Source organism: Leptonychotes weddellii, chromosome 10 (genome assembly GCF_054177405.1).
Source record: "Leptonychotes weddellii isolate Sample4059 chromosome 10, ASM5417740v2, whole genome shotgun sequence".
Classification (NCBI taxonomy): domain Eukaryota; kingdom Metazoa; phylum Chordata; class Mammalia; order Carnivora; family Phocidae; genus Leptonychotes; species Leptonychotes weddellii.
Genome location: NC_138378.1, coordinates 39,422,403 through 39,440,418, shown reverse-complemented (window position 1 = coordinate 39,440,418; position 18,016 = coordinate 39,422,403). Strand labels below are relative to the sequence as shown.

General features: G+C 41.5%; 1 protein-coding gene across 2 annotated transcripts in view; it reads left to right on the top strand.

Moving 5' to 3' along the window:
- CRNKL1 (crooked neck pre-mRNA splicing factor 1) overlaps nt 1-17,080 on the top strand; it is a 22,566-nt gene extending 5,486 nt beyond the window's left edge. The window contains exons 6-14 of one of the 2 annotated variants that reach the window (XM_081831974.1): nt 7,783-7,961; nt 8,688-8,858; nt 10,374-10,565; nt 11,286-11,345; nt 12,279-12,359; nt 13,573-13,812; nt 14,991-15,092; nt 15,546-15,794; nt 16,857-17,080. In XM_081831974.1, the coding sequence (XP_081688100.1) occupies nt 7,783-7,961; nt 8,688-8,858; nt 10,374-10,565; nt 11,286-11,345; nt 12,279-12,359; nt 13,573-13,812; nt 14,991-15,092; nt 15,546-15,794; nt 16,857-17,024 (1,442 nt within the window). In that variant the 3' untranslated portion in view covers nt 17,025-17,080. The remainder of the gene's footprint in view (nt 1-7,782; nt 7,962-8,687; nt 8,859-10,373; nt 10,566-11,285; nt 11,346-12,278; nt 12,360-13,572; nt 13,813-14,990; nt 15,093-15,545; nt 15,795-16,856) is intronic. The other variant, XM_081831975.1, reaches the window with a different exon arrangement.
- The last annotated feature ends 936 nt before the right edge of the window (nt 17,081-18,016 follow it).

Sequence of the window (18,016 nt, the reverse complement as noted above, 5' to 3'; positions counted from 1 at the left end):
TTTCTCCCCCTTCAGTTTTCCCTTCCTTCCCCTAATGTCCTCCATGCTGTTCCTTATATTCCACATATGAGTGAAACCATATAATTGTCTTTCTCTGCTTGACTTATTTCACTTAGCATAATCCCCTCCAGTTCCATCCATGTCAATGCAAATGATGGGTATTCATCCTTTCTGATAGCTGAGTAATATTCCATTGTATATATGAACCACATCTTCTTTATCCGTTCATCTGTTGAAGGGCATCTTGGCTCCTTCCTCAGTTTGGCTATTCTGGACATTGCTGCTATGAACATTTGGGTGCATGTGCCCCTTCTTTTCACTACATCTGTATCTTTGGGGTAAATACCTAGCAGTGCAATTGCTGGGTCATAGTGTAGCTCTATTTTTAGCTTCTTGAGGAACCTCCATACTGTTTTCCAAAGTGGCTGTACCAGCTTGCATTCCCACCAACAGTATAAGAGGGTTCCCCTTTCTCCACATCCTTGCCAACATTTGTTGTTTCCTGCCTTGTTACTTTTTGCCATTCTAACTGGTGTAAGGTGGTATCTAAGTGTGGTTTTGATTTGAATTTCCCTGATGGCTAATGATGTTGAACACTTTTCCTGTGTCTGTTAGCCATTCGTATGTCTTCTTTGGAGAAGTGTCTGTTCATGTCTTCTGCCCATTTTTGACTTGATTATTTGGTTTTTGGGTGTTGAGTTTCAGAAGTTCTTTATGGATCTTGGATACCAGCCATTTATCTGTAATGTCATTTGCAAATATTTTCTCCCATTCCATGGGAGAAAAAGCTTTGCTGTGCAGAAGCTTTTTATCTTGATGAAGTCCCAAAAGTTCATTTTTGCTTTTGTTTCCCTTGCCTTTGGAGATGTGTCCTGAAAGAAGTTGCTGTGGCTGATGTTGAAGAGGTTACTGCCTATGTTCTCCTCTAGGATTTTGATGGATTCCTTTCTCACATTGAGGTCTTTCATCCACTTAGAGTTTATTTTTGTGTATGGTGTAAGAGAATGGTTGAGTTTGATTCTTCTGCATGTGGCTGTCCAATTTTCCCAGCACCATTTATTCCATTGGATATTTTTTCCTGATTTATCATAGTTGACCGTAGAGTTGAGGGTCCATTTCTGGAGGCTGTTCTGTTCCAGTGATCTACATGTCTGTTTTTGTGTCAATACCATGCTGTCTTGGTAATCACAGCTTTGTAATATAGCATGAAATCAGGCAACGTGATGCCCCCAGCTTTGTTTTTCTTTCTGAACATATCCTTGGCGGTTTGGGGTCTTTTCTGGTTCCACACAAATTTTAGGATTGTTTGTTCCAGCTCTTTGGAAAATGCCAGTGGTATTTTGATAGGGTTGGCGTTGAAAGTATGGATTGCTCTGGGCAGCATAGACATTTTAGCAATGTTTATTCTTCCAAATCCATGAGCATGGAATGTTTTTCCATCTTTTTTGTCGTCTTCAATTTCTTTCATAAGTGTTCTGTAGTTTCTGGAGTATAGATCCTTAACCTCTTTGGTTAGGTTTATTCCTAGGTATCTTATGGATTTTGGTGCTATTGTAAATGGAATCAATTCCCTAATTTCTCTTTCTACAGTTACATTGTTAGTGTATAGAAAAGCAGCTGATTTCTGTGCATTGATTTTGTATCCTGCCACATTCCTGAATTGCTGTATGAGTTCTAGTAATTTGGAGGTGGAGTCTTTTGGGTTTTCCACATAATGTATCATGTCATCTGCGAAGAGAGTTTGACTTCTTTGCCACTTTGAGTACCTTTTATTTCTTTTTGTTGTCTGATTGCTGTTGCTAGGACTTCTAGTACTATGTTGAACAATAGTGGCGAGAGTGGGCATCCTTGTTGTGTTCCTGATCTTAAGGGAAAAGCTCTCAGCTTTTCCCCATTGAGAATTATATTCGCTGTGGGCTTTTCATAGATGGTTTTTATGATATTGAGGAATATTATCACTATCCCTACACTCTGAAGAGTTTTAATCAGGAAAGGGTGTTGTATTTTGTCAAATGCTTTTTCTGTATCAGTTGAGAGGATCATATGTTTCTTGTCTTTTATTAATGTTATCACATTATATTACTGATATTATTTATATTATTATATATTATATATGTGTTGTATTATATATATTACTTATATATTTACATTATTTTATTATCACATTGGTTGATTTGCGAATGTTGAGCAACCCTTGCATCCCAGGAATAAATCCCACCTGATTGTGATGGATAATCCTTTTAATGTACTGTTGGATCCTGTTGGCTAGGATCTTGTTGATAATTTTGGCATCCATATTCATCAGGGATATTGGTCTGTAATTCTCCTTTTTGATGGGATCTTTGCCTGGTTTTAGCGTCAGTGCTGGCCTCATAGAACGAGTTTAGAAGTTTTCCTCCTGTTTCTATTTTTTTTTTTTTTAAAGATTTTATTTATTTATTTGACAGAGACAGAGATAGCGAGAGCAGGAACACCAGCAGCGGGAGTGGGAGAGGGAGAAGCAGGCTTCCCCTCAAGGAGGGAGCCCGATGTGGGACTCGATCCCAGGACCCTGGGATCATGACCTGAGCTGAAGGCAGACGCTTAACGACTGAGCCACCCAGGCGCCCGTGTTTCTATTTTTTTAAACAGCTTCAGGAGAATAGGTATTATTTCTTCTTTAAATGTTTGGTAGAATTCCCCTGGGAATCCATCTGGCCCTGGACTCTTATTTTTTGGGAGGTTTTTGATTACTGCTTCAATACTGGTTATCAGTGTATTCAGATTGTCAATTTCTTCCTGTTTCAGTCTTTGTAGTTATAGGTTTCCAGGAAGGCATCCATTTCTTCCAGGTTACTTAATTTATTGGCATATAGTTATAATAATTTCTAATAATTGTTTCTATTTCCTTGGTGTTAGTAGTGATCTCTCCCCTTTCATTCATAATTTTATTAATTTGGGTCCTTTCTCTTTTCTTTTGGATAAGTCTGTTCAGAGGTTTATCGATCTTATTAATTCTTTCAAAGAACCAGCTTCTAGTTTCATTGATCTGCCCTACTGTATTTCTGGTTTCTACTTCATTGATCTCTGCTCTAATCTTTATTATTTCTCTTCTCCTGCTTGGTTTAGGTTTTATTTACTGTTCTTTCTCCAGTTCCTTTAGGTGTAAGGTTAGCTTGTGCATTCGGGATTTTTCTACTTTTTTGAGTGAGGCTTGGATGGATATGTATTTCCCCCTTAGGACTGCCTTTATAGTATCCCATAGGTTTTAGACTGATGTGTTTTCGTTCTCATTGGTTTCCATGAATTGTTTAAGTTCCTCTTAATTTCCTGGTTGACCCAAACATTCTTTAGCAGGAGGTCTTGATAGCTTCCAAGTGTTTGAATTCCTTCCAGATTTTTTCTTGTGATTGAGGTCCAGTTTCAAAGCACTGTGGTCTGAAAGTATGCAGGGAATAATCTCAGTCTTTTGGTATTGGTTGAGACCTGATTTGTGACCCAGTGTGTGGTCTATTCTGGAGAAAGTTCTGTGTGCATTCGAGAAGAATGAGTATTCTGTTGTTTTAGGGTGGAATGTTCTGTATATATCTATGAAGTCCATCTGGTCCAATGTGTCATTCAAAGATCTTGTTTCTTTGTTGATCTTCTGCTTAGATCTGTCTGTTGCTGAGAGTGGAGTGTTGAGGTCTCCTACTATTAAAGTATTATTATCAATATGATTCTTATTTTGGTTAACGGTTGGCTTATGTAGTTGGCTGCTCCCATGTTGGGGGCATAGATATTTATAATTGTTAGATCTTCTTGTTGATAGACCCTTTAAGAACAATATAGTGTCCCTCTGTATCTCTTACTACAGTCTTTAGCTTGAAATCTAATTTGTCTGATAAGAGAATTGCCACCCCAGCTTTCTTTTGAGGTCCATTGGCATGAAAAAATGGTTCTCCATCCCCTCACTTTCAGTCTGGATATATCTTTAGGTTCAGAATGAGTCTCTTTTAGACAGTATATGGATGGGTCCTGTCTTTTTATCCTGTCTGCGATCCTGTGCTGTTTCATGGGAGCATTTAGGCTGTACATGTTGAGAGTGACTATTGAAAGATATGATTTTAGTGCCATTATGTTGCCTGTAAAGTCCCTGTTTCTATAGATTGTATCTGTAAATTTCTGGTCTATATTACTCTTGGGATCTTTCTTCTTTTATAGAACCCCCCCCCCCTTAATATTTCTTGCAGGGCCGGCTTGGTGGTCACATATTCTTTCAGTTTCTGCCTGTCCTGGAAGCTCTTTGTCTCTCCATCCATTCTGAATGACAGCCTGGCTGGATAAAGTATCCTTGGCTGCATCTTCTTCTCATTTAGTACCCTGAATATGTTTGCCAGCCCTTTCTGGCTTGCCAGGTCCCTCTGGACTGGTCTGACGTTAATTCTGATGTTCCTCCCTCCATAAGTAAGAAATCTCTTCCATCTAGCTGCTTTCAGGATTGCTTCCTTTGTTCTAAGATTTGCGAATTGTGCTATTATATGTCGGAGCATTGATCTGTTCACCTTGATCTTGGGAGGGGTCCTCTCTGCCTCTTGGACATGAATGCTTGTTTCTTTCCCCAGATTAAGGAAGTTCTTAGCTACGATTTCCTCAAATATATCTTCTAGACCTCTCTCTCCACCCCCTCAGGGATCCCAATAATTTTAACATTGGAACATTTCATGGCGTCATTAATCTCTCTCAGTCTGATCTCTTGGGCTTTATGCTGTTTTTCCCAGGCCTCCTCAGTTTCCTTCTTTTCTGTCATCTTGTCTTCTGGCTCACTAATTCGTTCTTCTGCCTTGTTTACCCTGGCAGTCAGAGTATCCAGTTTAAACTGCATCTCATTCATAGCATTTTTAAGTTCGGCCTGATTAGATCTTATTTCTGCCTTTAGAGATTCTATATTGTCGCTAATATTTTTCTCAAGCCTAGGTATCAACTTCGTAATTGTTACTCTGAAGTCTATTTCTGACATCTCACTTATATCCATATCCATTAGATCTGTGGCAGAGGCCACAGTCTCTGATTCTTTTCTTTGTTGGGGGTTCCTCCTCTTAAGTCATTCTGTTGAGGGATGTTTGAGGGAATGTACAGAGTCCAAAGTATTAACCACGACCCAAGTAAGTTGTACCTATTTTATAGGGACCCCTAGGGTTGTCGTCCTCTTGTTCTTCCAGCCTGTCTTCTGGGGGAGGGTCCTGCCACACTGTTACTCAGGCAACCCTGCTTGGCCCCCTGTTGGTGTGGGGGGAAGTGGCAGTGGGCCCAGTGAAAACCAGTTTTTCAAGCTTTTGTTCTCTGGCAGCTTTCCATGTCTCTTGGCGTCTCTTCCGAGAGAGCAGAAATGACTGCACGCAGACCTCTGTCCCAGAGCAGAGAAATCGTAGTCTGCTCTTCACTGAGCTCTCCAGGACACACAGTCTCTGTTTCTATCTGCACCGCTAAAAACCTCAGCTTCCCTGGTTGTGCGCCCCACAGCAACTCTCCCAGAGGTTGATCCCAAGGCCGGGCATGTCTCTGCCCTTTGTGCTACTAAAACCGTGAGCTGCCCTGCGCACCCGCAGCTCCTAGATCCTGTCTGGGGGCTGGACTAAAGTCCTTCCCTGGCACTACGGATCTGTGAGTCTTTGGTCCCCAGCGTGGGATGCTTTTGCGCTCTGGTGTTGTATCACCTTCTCGGCACCAGCTTATGGCGGCTCCTTCCCCCTTCTGTTTATCTTTCGATATCTGCCTGTAGAATCACGGCTCTGCCCTTCATACCTCAAGACCACCAGAGATTTTCTGCGTGTAGAAATCCAGATATATATTCTTAAATCTCAGGCTGATTTCGTTGGTGTTCAGAATGGTTCGGTAGATACCCAGCTAAATTCAGGGGACCAGTTGAAATAGGGTCCCCTACTCCTCCGCCATCTTCCATGCTCCCCCTGAACGCTGTATCCTTTGAGTGAGTCTGAGTGGTGCTGTTACTGTCCAGGGTGCTACTCCGCCCGGGGCAGTAGAGTCATGGTCTGGACATACGGATCCTCATCAACATAGGCCCGGAAGTCAAAGATACAAGTTTCATCTGCTTCATGAGCTACATAACTATTTTCTAGAGACACAGTGTAGTCAAAATAGAAGTTTGTGGTCTGGGTAATTGAGCTTTTTTTGGCAAAACTTTGGGTTTGTATATATTTTGGCGTTCCTTGTGGAAAGTGACATACCAGGGCTTTGGTTGCTGTAGCCAGTCCTGTTTGTCTGGGGTTTTTTTCCTAGGTTTTTCTAGGGTGTTGGTCATTAGTACCACTACTGGAGTCCATCCAAAGGATGGAGACAGGAGGACAACATAGTGTAGCCCAACAAGCTCTGGCTCCAGGGCCAGTTGGATGGGTGTGAGTCCCTTCTCTGGCACGTGTTAGGGGGGTGGCCTCAGGTCACTTCACGCTTCTGAACCTTATTTATTCCTTTATAAAACAAAATCGAATCTACCAAGAGGAGTTGTTTTCAGGATTTAAGATTGTAATCTATATGAGGGCTGTGTGTATGTGTGTATACACCTATTTCCCTTAGGGAGAATTATTTGGTATTTGCTAATTAAGTGACTTCATAGAACATAACTACCCAGAAAAACAAGCATCAACTTTATTTATTTTTTTAAAGATTTTATTTATTTATTTGAGAGAGTGAGAGAGAGCATGAGAGGAGAGAGGGTCAGAGGGAGAAGCAGACTCCCTGCTGAGCAGGGAGCCCAATGTGAGACTCGATCCTGGGACTCCAGGATCATGACCTGAGTCGAAGGCAGTTGCTTAACCAACTGAGCCACCTAGGCGCCCAAGCATCAACTTTATTATACAGTTTTAAGGTCTCTATGACCTCTGCCCTGTTTTAATATGATTAGTTTAACAGAAGCTTTTATAGCGCTTATTTCATGTCAGGCATTATTGTAAGCACTTTACAAATATCAACACTTAATCCTTGGACAGCCCTGCAGTGCGAGAACTACTCCAGTCTGTGGGGTGTGAGATGCAGGCACAGCTGACAGGCAGCGTGGTCGGGGTCTCTCCAGGAGTGACGGAGATGGGCCTTGAACCCAGCTGCAGCTTCAGAGCCTATGCCCTTAATTTCATTGCCATTTTTGAACGTATTACTACTTTGGAATTAATGAGTTTCCCAAGTGAGGTAGATGAAAAATAGATTTCATTTGTTAAGAAATAAAATGGTAATTCAAAACTTTTTTCAATGTCAACTATATTTCAATAAAAAGAGAAAAACCCTAAAAAAACCTTTTTCTTCTGCCTCTAGTTAGCAGTTTTGTTTTTGTAACATTTTTTTTCTTAATCGTTAATTCCAATACTAATGTTATTGAGCATATAATACGTAGGTGCCATTTATTGAGCACATTCCTTTGGCCCCAAACTGCTAAGAGCTTTACACACATTTCCTTCTTTCAAGCCACTGTGGTTGGGTTCAGGTTCTTCTTCTGTATTTACAGATGACAAAACTGAGTCCTAGACAAGTTAAACCATGCAGGATGGCATGGTTAATAACAGGCTTCAGCTTCTTCATTTCTCCAAACTCCCATTTGTACCCACTATGGAAGTACTGAGTAAGCCCTGGAGGAAGACAGAGGAACAAGATGAGGCCCCCTTCAGAGGTCACAGTTTAGTGGTTCTTCGCCTTTGCACGTGTTTTATCAACCTTATAGTCATAGTTTGTGTTGTTGGGGGGTTGGGTTTGTTTTTTGTTTGTTTTTTTTTAAGCCTTGTTGTCTGGCGGGATATTTCCTTAATTCCTGTGAACTTGTCCTCGTGCACCCTGATGTTAAGAACTGGATCAAGTATGCCCGCTTTGAAGAAAAACATGGTTATTTTGCCCACGCACGGAAAGTGTACGAGAGAGCTGTTGAATTCTTTGGAGATGAGCATATGGATGAACACCTTTATGTTGCCTTTGCCAAATTTGAAGAAAATCAAAAAGAAGTAAGTACACTTGAAGAACTCATTTACATTGCATAACAGCTTAGGAAAGATTACTTGTTGTGCACGTTGAGTTCATTCCATTTTCTATTCACTTATCCTTGGAAAAAATGTTTCCAAAATCTCTCAAAGAAAACAGCATACATTTGTGTCTTAGCTGCAGACTGGGCACTGAGTGATTATAGATTGTACTAAAGTGTCCTAATTGTGTTGTGCTTTGCTTGAAAATTAAGCCTTTATAGATATATATATAGAATATTGTGTGTAAACTGAGAGTTCGTCATTTGCTCTCCTCATTAAAGGGTTTTATGGGTAATAAACTTGGAAAACAAAAATGGCAGGGCTCTTTGAAGTAGTGAAGGTGGGGGATGAGGACAGGAGAGGAATCAAGGAGAACTCCTGGAGTTTGGGGCTTGAGCAAGGGCGTGGCGGTAGGTGTTGCTTACCAAGACCGGGAAGACAGACCCAGGTTTGATGGTGAGGAACAGGAGGTCAGTTCTGGGCCTGTTTAGTCTGAGATGCACAGATGACACCCAACTGGCAGAGTCAGGTAGACACTATTAAGTATGGAGCTCAAAGGAGAGTGTCAGTACACCCTGACAAATACCTCAACAAGGGGGAGAAGAAAAGTCTTACTTTGGAGTAGTATATGACGTCATAATTACCTTCCACGTTGTGGCTCACGTGAGAGTATTGTGTTGTAGAAGTAATCCTCCTGTCTGCTTTTAGTTTGAAAGGGTACGAGTGATCTACAAGTATGCCCTGGATAGAATTTCAAAGCAGGAGGCCCAAGAACTCTTTAAAAACTATACCATCTTTGAGAAGAAGTTCGGTGATCGACGGGGTATTGAAGACATCATTGTGAGCAAACGAAGATTCCAGTATGAGGAAGAGGTGAAGGTGAGTGCTGGTGTGGACGCCGAACCCTGCGGGTGACAGAGATGTGCCGACCAGCAGCAGCTCAGGTGAAGTGAAGAATAGCAGGCAGGGGCTTCCAGGGATCACGCACTTGCTGACGCGTCTGCGGTGATTGGCAGCCATTCCAGCAGCAATCTGCAGGGCTCATAGGAGAGGGCAGCAAGAAGCACTTGGGTTTGCTCTGCCACCCACATGTTGAAAGTCACCGTGTTGGTTGCTGCTGGTGCGCCGTAGAACTTGAGCAAAAAACCAGGAATCCATGTGAACTCCTTTCTGAAGATGGAAGAGGCAGTGGGGCGCCTGGGTGGCTCAGATGGTTAAGCGTCTGCCTTCGGCTCAGGTCATGATCCCAGGGTTCTGGGATCGAGTCCCACATCGGGCTCCCTGCTAGGCGGGGAGCCTGCTTCTCCCTCTTCCTCTGCCTCTCTCTCTCTCTCTGACTTTCATGAATAAATAAATAAAAAAAAACATTTAAAAAAAAAAAAAGATGGAAGAGGCAGAGATTGAGCCAGTTTTTCTACACTACCGTTTAGCTTAACTGCTTGAACAAAACATATATTGTAGATATGTTTTCATTCTCATCTCTTTATTTGTAATGTACTGTTTTGATTTGAGTTCAAAGATAGTAACATTTTCCTTTACTGGTCTGCTGTGCATCTAAAAACTTTTGCTGAGTCAGATGAATTAGGATATCACTAAAGGACTGAGTCTGGTGTTAAATGAAGTCAGCAAGATATATTCAAGATAAATGACTATTAATTGAGAAGGCAGGTTTCACATTTGTGACCATGGTTCTGATTGCACTGTAATTTTATTTTATTATTTTTTTAATTTTTTCTTTTTTTAATTTAAATTCAATTAGGCAACATGTAATAATACATCATTAGTTTTTCATGTAATACATCATTAGTTTTTGATGTAATGTTCAATGATGCATTAGTTGCGATGTCACATCATGTGCCCTCAATGCCCATCATCCACTGTAATTTTAAATCTAGACATAATGATACGCAGTCAGGTATATAAACAAATACATTTATAAAAGTAGGTGTCTAATTATTGAGTAATTATCTTAGGGGGTGGTGGTTGTATATGAAAGCAGCCTTGCTGTGGGACACCTGGCAAATAATCTGTCCCCTATGTTCCTTTTTCTTTCCTATTTATGAAATCTCAGGAATAGTATTTTTTTAAGATTTTATTTATTTGAGAGAGAGTGTGAACATGAGTGGGGGCAGAGGGAGAAGCAGACTCCCTGCTGACCAGGGAGTCCGATGCAGGACTCATCCCAGGACCCTGAGATCATGACCTGAGCTGAAGGCAGACACTTAACCGACTGAGCCACCCAGGTGCCCCAGGAATGGTATTTTTAAATGAGATAGGTGCTAAACAGTTGCTAAAATACAGGAAGTCAATCTAGTGTCTTTTTTTAACCTCACAGAGTCCAGCAAGTATAGCTCTTGGTTTGGTTTTTATTCATTAAACTTGTGGTCTTTCTAGGCTAATCCACACAATTACGATGCGTGGTTTGATTATTTGCGCTTGGTGGAAAGTGATGCAGAAGCAGAAACCGTTCGAGAAGTCTATGAAAGAGCCATTGCCAATGTGCCACCCATTCAAGAGAAGCGGCACTGGAAGCGCTACATCTATCTGTGGGTCAACTATGCACTCTATGAAGAATTGGAGGCCAAGGTAAAAAATGGAATTATGCCTCGGCTGTTGATAGCTGCCCCCTCCCTGGCTGCCTCACCCCTGTGCATACACCTCGGCCATCGTGGCTAGCGGTGGGTACTGACATGTACAATCCTGGAAACAGGAATCTCGTTTTAAATTCTCAGCCATACAGTTACATAGTCTCTCTGCAGCCTTTTAAACTCTGTATACCTGTCGTGGGCCCAGGTGAGGTGTTTTGGTTTTGTTGCATTTTGTGTTTCAAACCTGAGGCACCACATTATCACTTGGAACTTGGAAGGGAACAATGAAGCAGTCTTTAGCTTATTTTGTATCATTTTCTGGGCTGCCTCCTAAATAGGGATCACAGCTAGATGACACGTCTTTGCTTCTAGTAAAAGATCAAGTGGGATTTTCAGAAATCAGGTGTGTATAAATTAATTGGGAGAGACTAGCTTTGTGCTGTTGATCTGAGACTATAAAACATCTCTTTCTGCTATCAGGCGAAAAGCCTTTCCACAGACAAGCTCTCAAAGATTGATGGTTATCTCGGTGATTCTTTAACCAAAGTTTGAGGGCCACAGGTAGTTCACATTTGATCATAAATGATGAAATCAGGGTTTGAGAATAGCACCCTGTGAAAACACTCTGGGTGGGGGTGTACGTTTTTACTAGTGCTAGCAAAACTAACATTAGTAACAGACTTCCAATAGTCGGTGAAAATTTCTTATCCTAATACAGGATCCTGAGAGGACGAGACAGGTGTATCAAGCTTCTTTGGAATTAATTCCTCATAAAAAGGTATGTTTGCTCTAAATGTTCTGTTCCAAAGTTTCAAAATCCTGTTTCTGTTACTTGTGAAATAATACTTACTGTTTGAATAGTTTGCTGTGCGGGGCACCCTGAAAACTTAGGTTTCAAAAGTATGCTCTTTGTCTCTGAAAACACTTTACAGTCTGGTTGAGAGGACAGCCTGCATTGACAAATGAATAATACAGATAATGTAGAAATTCAGAAGAGGGTGGGTAACTGGAATGACCGAGTGGAAGGAGGAAGACACACATCCAGAGAGCACACAGCATGTGCAGGAAACAACGAACAGGTGTTTGTTGGCATCAGAGCAGACATAAGTGTGCATGGGTGAACACTGGCATGCGAGTTCTAGAAATGGTTGAGACATTATCTATGCCCTATTTCCCACCATGAGAAACAAGTAGAGATGTTGACCGAACTACCTTCTAGAATAGAGATGGCATGTTCTGCCTGCTCACAAGCATACCCAGAAAACAAAGCCAATTCTCAGTAGGGGCAGCAGGGCCATGCACTACGATAAAGTATTTGAATTACTGTAACTTTTGTGAAATAAACAACATCATAGGGACGCCTGGGTGGCTCAGTCGGTTAAGCGTCTGCCTTCAGCTCAGGTCATGATCCCAGAGTCCTGGGATCGAGTCCCGCATCGGGCTCCCTGCTCCGCGGGGAGCCTGCTTCTCCCTCTGCCTCTGCCTCTCTCTCTCTATCTCTCATGAATAAATAAATAAAATCTTTAAATAAAAAAATAATAATAAAAAAATAAAAAAATAAACATCATATTTGCTTAAAAACAAGAAAATACATCTGTCCTAGCTCTGAATATTTAAGGAAATCTAATTGCATGTGGCCTCTTACTAAATTTTTAACTTCAGTGTAATTAAAACGACTCTTTTAGATGTTTTTTGTGCTTTCGTTTTCTAGTTCACATTTGCCAAGATGTGGTTACTATATGCACAATTTGAAATAAGACAGAAAAATTTACCATTTGCCAGAAGAGCTTTGGTAAGTAAAGAAAGGATCAAGGGGCACCTGGGTGGCTCAATCAGTTGAGCATCTGACTCTTATTTTGGCTCAGGTCATGATCTCAGGGTTCTGAGATCCAGCCCTGCGCTGGGCTCTGTGCTCAGCGCAGAGTCTGCTTGGGATTCTCTGCCTCTGCCTCCCTCCCTGTGCTCGCATGCATGCTTGTGCGTGCGCGCGCGCTCTGTCTCTCTCAAATAAAATCTTGAAAAAAAGGGGAAGGATCAAGATGCATCACTGACTTCTTTGAGAAGGAAATTAAATCTTAGTGCTTACAAGTTGGACAGTTCCTACTAAGAATGCAACAGAAGTATTCTGCCTTTATAACCTGAGATGTGTCAGAAGATGCATGGCCTTTTGAAGAAAGATCGGGTGAGGGCCTCCTGGGTGGCTCAGTCGTTGGGCATCTGCCTTCGGCTCAGGTCATGATCCCAGGGTCCTGGGATCGAGCCCCGCATCGGGCTCCCTGCTCGGCGGAGAGCCTGCTTCTCCCTCTACCACTCCCCCTGCTTGTGTTCCCTCTCTCGCTCACTCTCTCTCTCCATCAAATAAATAAATAAAATCTTAAAAAAAAAAAAAATCAGGTGATAATGTTTAAATTACTCTTTTTTAACATTGGAAGCTTTATCTGTAGCTGCCAGTTACCAGATCTTTTCTCAGACTGGAAAGATCTGACGTTAGATCACATTAGATCTTAAATCAGCTCTTGAGTAGACTCATCTTGTGCAAAACCAGGGGGTATTACATGCACCTTCCTCTTAACAGCTGTTCTAAAGTCTCTTAATAAGATCAAATGCTGTTTAAATGCAGGTGTCCTTCTGTAAGCCACTCTTGCCCTGGCTTTGGGCAGCGAGGCAGCTTTCATTCTGTGGTTACCACTTTACTTAAAGGAGGTTTCATCCATCTGACATCCGTATTCCCTAGGCGCTCCTGAGAAACTTAAGTAAAATCCAGAATACTTGTGCAGACAGTTCAGCAGCCCTCTCTTGCTGAACAGGCACCAGTGGGCATAGGCCCTCTTGACCCCTAGGTGAAGTAGAGGGTTTCCATTGGCCTTCTGTCAAACACCAGTGTGGACAATGTGATACCACAGAGGGTTCTTCCTCAGCAGAGAAGAGCTGCTGGGGTAGGTCAGCGATGTCTGTACACAGGTTGAACCCACATATCACAGTGGTTTGGTCATTTTATTTTCCAGGGAACTTCCATAGGCAAATGTCCAAAGAACAAGTTATTTAAAGGTTACATAGAATTGGAGCTGCAGCTTCGAGAATTTGACAGATGCCGGAAGCTTTATGAAAAGTTCTTGGAATTTGGACCTGAAAATTGTACCTCCTGGATTAAATTTGCAGAATTAGAAACAATCCTTGGTGATATTGAGAGAGCCCGGGCAATCTACGAGTTAGCCATCAGTCAGCCACGCTTAGACATGCCAGAGGTGAGAATCTCGAGAAGAATATGATTTTGTTTAAGATATTGCCCTAGTACTGCTTTAGATGACCGTCTACATGTTGTGCACTTCAGAGTATAAAGATAAACTCACTTGCAGTCTTGTCTACTCCAGATTAGTACTTTACTGTTGAGGGGATAGAAGAAGGATGGGAGTGGGAGAAGCAGCCCTCTAGTAGGATACCAGAGTCCAGCAAAGCCCCATGATAACACCAGAATGAGTTGGGATATAATGGGGCAGGTGACTGGCTCTCTTCCTCCCTTCTTCAAATAGAAGGCTAACTAAAGGGGATGGGACAGGGACAGCCAGGCAAGGAAATACGCAGCAGGCAGCTCTGGAGAATAGGGCAGATGAAGGTTGAGACTGCACATCCAAGGATTCTCCTGGCACAGTTTTTCCCAGATTGGGTCAGCAAAAGAAGCTCTATCTAAACCAGGATATTCCTGAAATTAAACTACTGCCACCATCCTCGCCTGTCCCTTCCCTATTTAAACTTAAGCCACAAGGTGGCGCCAAGCCACAACTAGGACCCGTTTGAGAGCCACTGAACTCACCCACCATTTTGTGAGTCTTGCCCTAATGTGACTCTGCATTTTATGCCTTGGGTCCCACCGGCTGTATTAGGGCAGGTGTTTATGTATAATGGTTCTGTCAGTTGGCCTCAGCTCCCAGGCGTCCAGGCCACATGTTACTCCATCCTTGTCCCCTGACAGGCAGTACCTAGCAGGTGCACTGCTGTTTACTGAATAGTTGTTGAGGTGAACTCAAAGCTATCAAGGAATTTATAGTGGAGGTAAGAAGAGTAAATCCTGGCTAATCAAGCCATGTCTTCTCCTGGCAATGTCAGTTGTATGTGACAGGATCATGGCAGTGTCTGGGAGACTTGGCAAGTCTCTGAGCTTTTCTTGATAAGTCCAGCATTTGAAAAACTCTGAAAGAGAATCCAAAAATGAATCCAAAGCCTTTTATCTAATAATATAGAATGGTAGCCAAGTTTTGGCCAGCTTGTAAATGCCACTGTTTTTATTGTGTCCAGATGTTACCTGTTCTTTAATTGTTCATAGAAGTCCTAGGTTCCTGGATGTCCTAGGTTGGAATGGTCGTTAAGCTGATAGGGACATATTGCTCTTTAAATGTCAAGGCTGACTTATTAAGTTCTTCCTTAGGTGCTTTGGAAGTCATATATTGATTTTGAAATTGAGCAGGAAGAAACTGAGAGAACACGAAATCTTTACCGAAGATTGCTTCAGCGGACGCAACATGTCAAGGTATCCTGCATTCTGTTGATTATCTTTGATTTTGCCTAAATCAGCAGTTCTGAAGGAAATACCGTATTTCTGTATTTTAAGTGTATCAGGTTTTTTTTTTTTTTTTTTTAAGTGCTTTTCTTGCTTTTAGAAAGAGCCCATGAGTCTCCGAGGACTTTGGAATATAAAGCTTATACCAGGTCAATATTTATACTGCATGAGACTAACTTGAATATCACAGGATTGAATAAAAAGTTAAACTCTTTTCAGGATTTTAAGACCATGTCAAACACCTAATTGGATATAGAAGCAGACTGCTTCAACATTATTGAAGCATATAATCAATATGTTCTTTGGAATACAACAGATGAATACATTAGTATGTTCAGATGTCATTAACTAGAAATTAGCATTATTACATGATCGTTTTCTGGATGACGTGGTTAATTTGCTTCTATAATAATTTTTCGTAAGGTATGGATCAGCTTTGCACAGTTTGAGCTGTCTTCAGGGAAAGAAGGAAGTTTGGCTAAATGCAGACAAATTTATGAAGAGGCTAACAAAACCATGAGGAACTGTGAAGAAAAGGAAGAGAGACTTATGTTGCTGGAATCCTGGCGAAGCTTTGAAGATGAATTTGGAACAGTATCAGATAAGGAGAGAGTAGACAAACTCATGCCAGAGAAAGTCAAGAAGAGAAGAAAGGTCCAGGCTGATGACGGGGTAAGAACTGAGCTTGTGGAGCTGGTCATCTCATGTCGGATGAGCAGAAATGCATCTGACTTTGAAATTTGTACTTCTAAGTGCCGTATGTACAGTCTGAGCATGGGAGCAGACAGCCTGGAGTAGGAGACCATTGCAGCCTGGCTACCATGGAAACACAGCTATAGGAAGGTTCTTATGCACAAAACAACATGACCCAGGGGCTGGCTTACATTGGAGGAAGATCTGTTGGGAAGCTGTTATAAGCAGAGCAAGTGATGGTGGAAGCTGGAACTAGAGCAGTGTGTAGGAAGCCACATCAGTGACCAGTCCGAGGTGGGGCTGTAAGGGCAGGGAGTCAGAATAGTAGTGCACAGATTGACGGCTTTCGAACTGAGTATGATGTAAGTCTTTAAAATTAATTTATTTAAATTTATCAGAGAGAGAGAATGAGCACAAGAAGAGGGAGTGGCAGGCAGAGGGTGAAGCAGGCTCCCCACTGAGCAAGGAGCCTGACTCGGGACTCCATCCTGGGACCCTAGGATCATGACCTGAGCTGAGGGCAGCCGCTTAACCAGCCAACCCACCCAACCCGTCCCAGTCTTTAAAAATTTAAAATCTTAGAAAACTACAAGATGGGAAAAAAAAAAAAAAAGAGTATCTTGGTTGAGTATAGAGGAGCTGTGCTTTAATTTTTAGGATCTTTTTCCACTGGTTTTTAGCTCTCCGTGAGCTGGTCCACTTGCAGCAACACCAACCCCAACAGCTACTTCTTTTTTTTAATTCAATTAATCAACATAACATAAGTGTATTGTTAATTTCAGAGGTAGAGTTCAGTGATTTATCAGTCTTATATAACACGCAGTGCTCATTACACCCTGTGCCCTTGTTAATGTGCATCATCTGGTTACCCCACAGCTACTTGTTCACCCCAATCTTGCAGGCCCAGCCCTTGTTCTTTCTGTAATGGGCTTTGGTGTTGTTTTGTAAATGAACATAAGTTGAATTTGAACACTCCAGGGTTTTGCAGTGAAAATTCTCCACTTTAAAGTAACACTCTTTTGTTTTACTTTTTTTCCATAGTCTGATGCAGGCTGGGAAGAGTACTATGATTACATCTTTCCAGAAGATGCTGCCAACCAACCCAACCTCAAGCTTCTGGCCATGGCCAAACTTTGGAAGAAACAGCAACAGGAAAAGGAGGCTGCAGAGCAAGACCCAGATAAGGACATTGATGAAAGTGAATCCTGATGTTCTTGTTCATATTGATAAGTGTTTTATTATTTTTATAAATTAACCATTCGGAACTCTTGTGACTCCGTAAGTTTTTGTATATTTCACCAGTAAGGAATTGGAGTCTTTGATAGCTATTTTTTGAATTATTTTTAAAATGTTCTTGGGTTAGTGAGGGGTGGGGGGTTGCAAGAAAATTTTTTGAACCATTAGTTTCCTTTATCGGAGTCCAAACATTTTTTTTTTTTGTCCATATCATGCATTAGGAAATCTAATTGAGGTAATGCTTTCAACTATTTTAGATGGACCTGCACTTTTGAAAGTGTTTTTCTAGAAGTGTTCAAGTTACATTCTACAGTAACTTTTAAAGTTTTTTTTATGCTTGTCTTCTTCATAAAGATATTTAGTGCACTCACCTGAAATCTCTAACTTCTTCACATCTTCAGTCACACAGACTCGAGTTCCATTCCCAGCTGCCACTTAGTAATCTATAACTTAATCTTTTAGTTTCTCCTCTCATAAAATGGCCGTCTGCCAATTCATTTTGAAGATTAGAAAAAGAATATACGTGGCACATCATGACTGCTCAATAAAATGTTCATTCCCAGCCACTTTCCTAAACATGTTCATCCTTGTAGAATTGAATGTGCTTGGATTAATTTAACTTCTAAATATCCGTACTTTCTTAACAGTGGCCATTGGTACTACATGCTTTTGAAAACACCAGTTGGGAAATAATTTATAGTTACTGTATTTCCGAACAAGGTCTTTTTGTTACCAAGATGTTTTAGTCAAATTTCATGCTGTAATCAGTTTCCCCCACTGGTTGAGCTCTGTAATGGCTTAAAGAATAGTAACACATGTGCTGTGAAAAACAGTGCCCCCTGCTCCAGTAAATTTAGGAAACCCCAGGTTAAGGTTGAGCCTTGTTAATCAACTCTCTTTACAGTTCAGCTTCTCAGAGCCTTGGATACGTTACTGTACATGATGAACCCCAACAGCAATGCTGG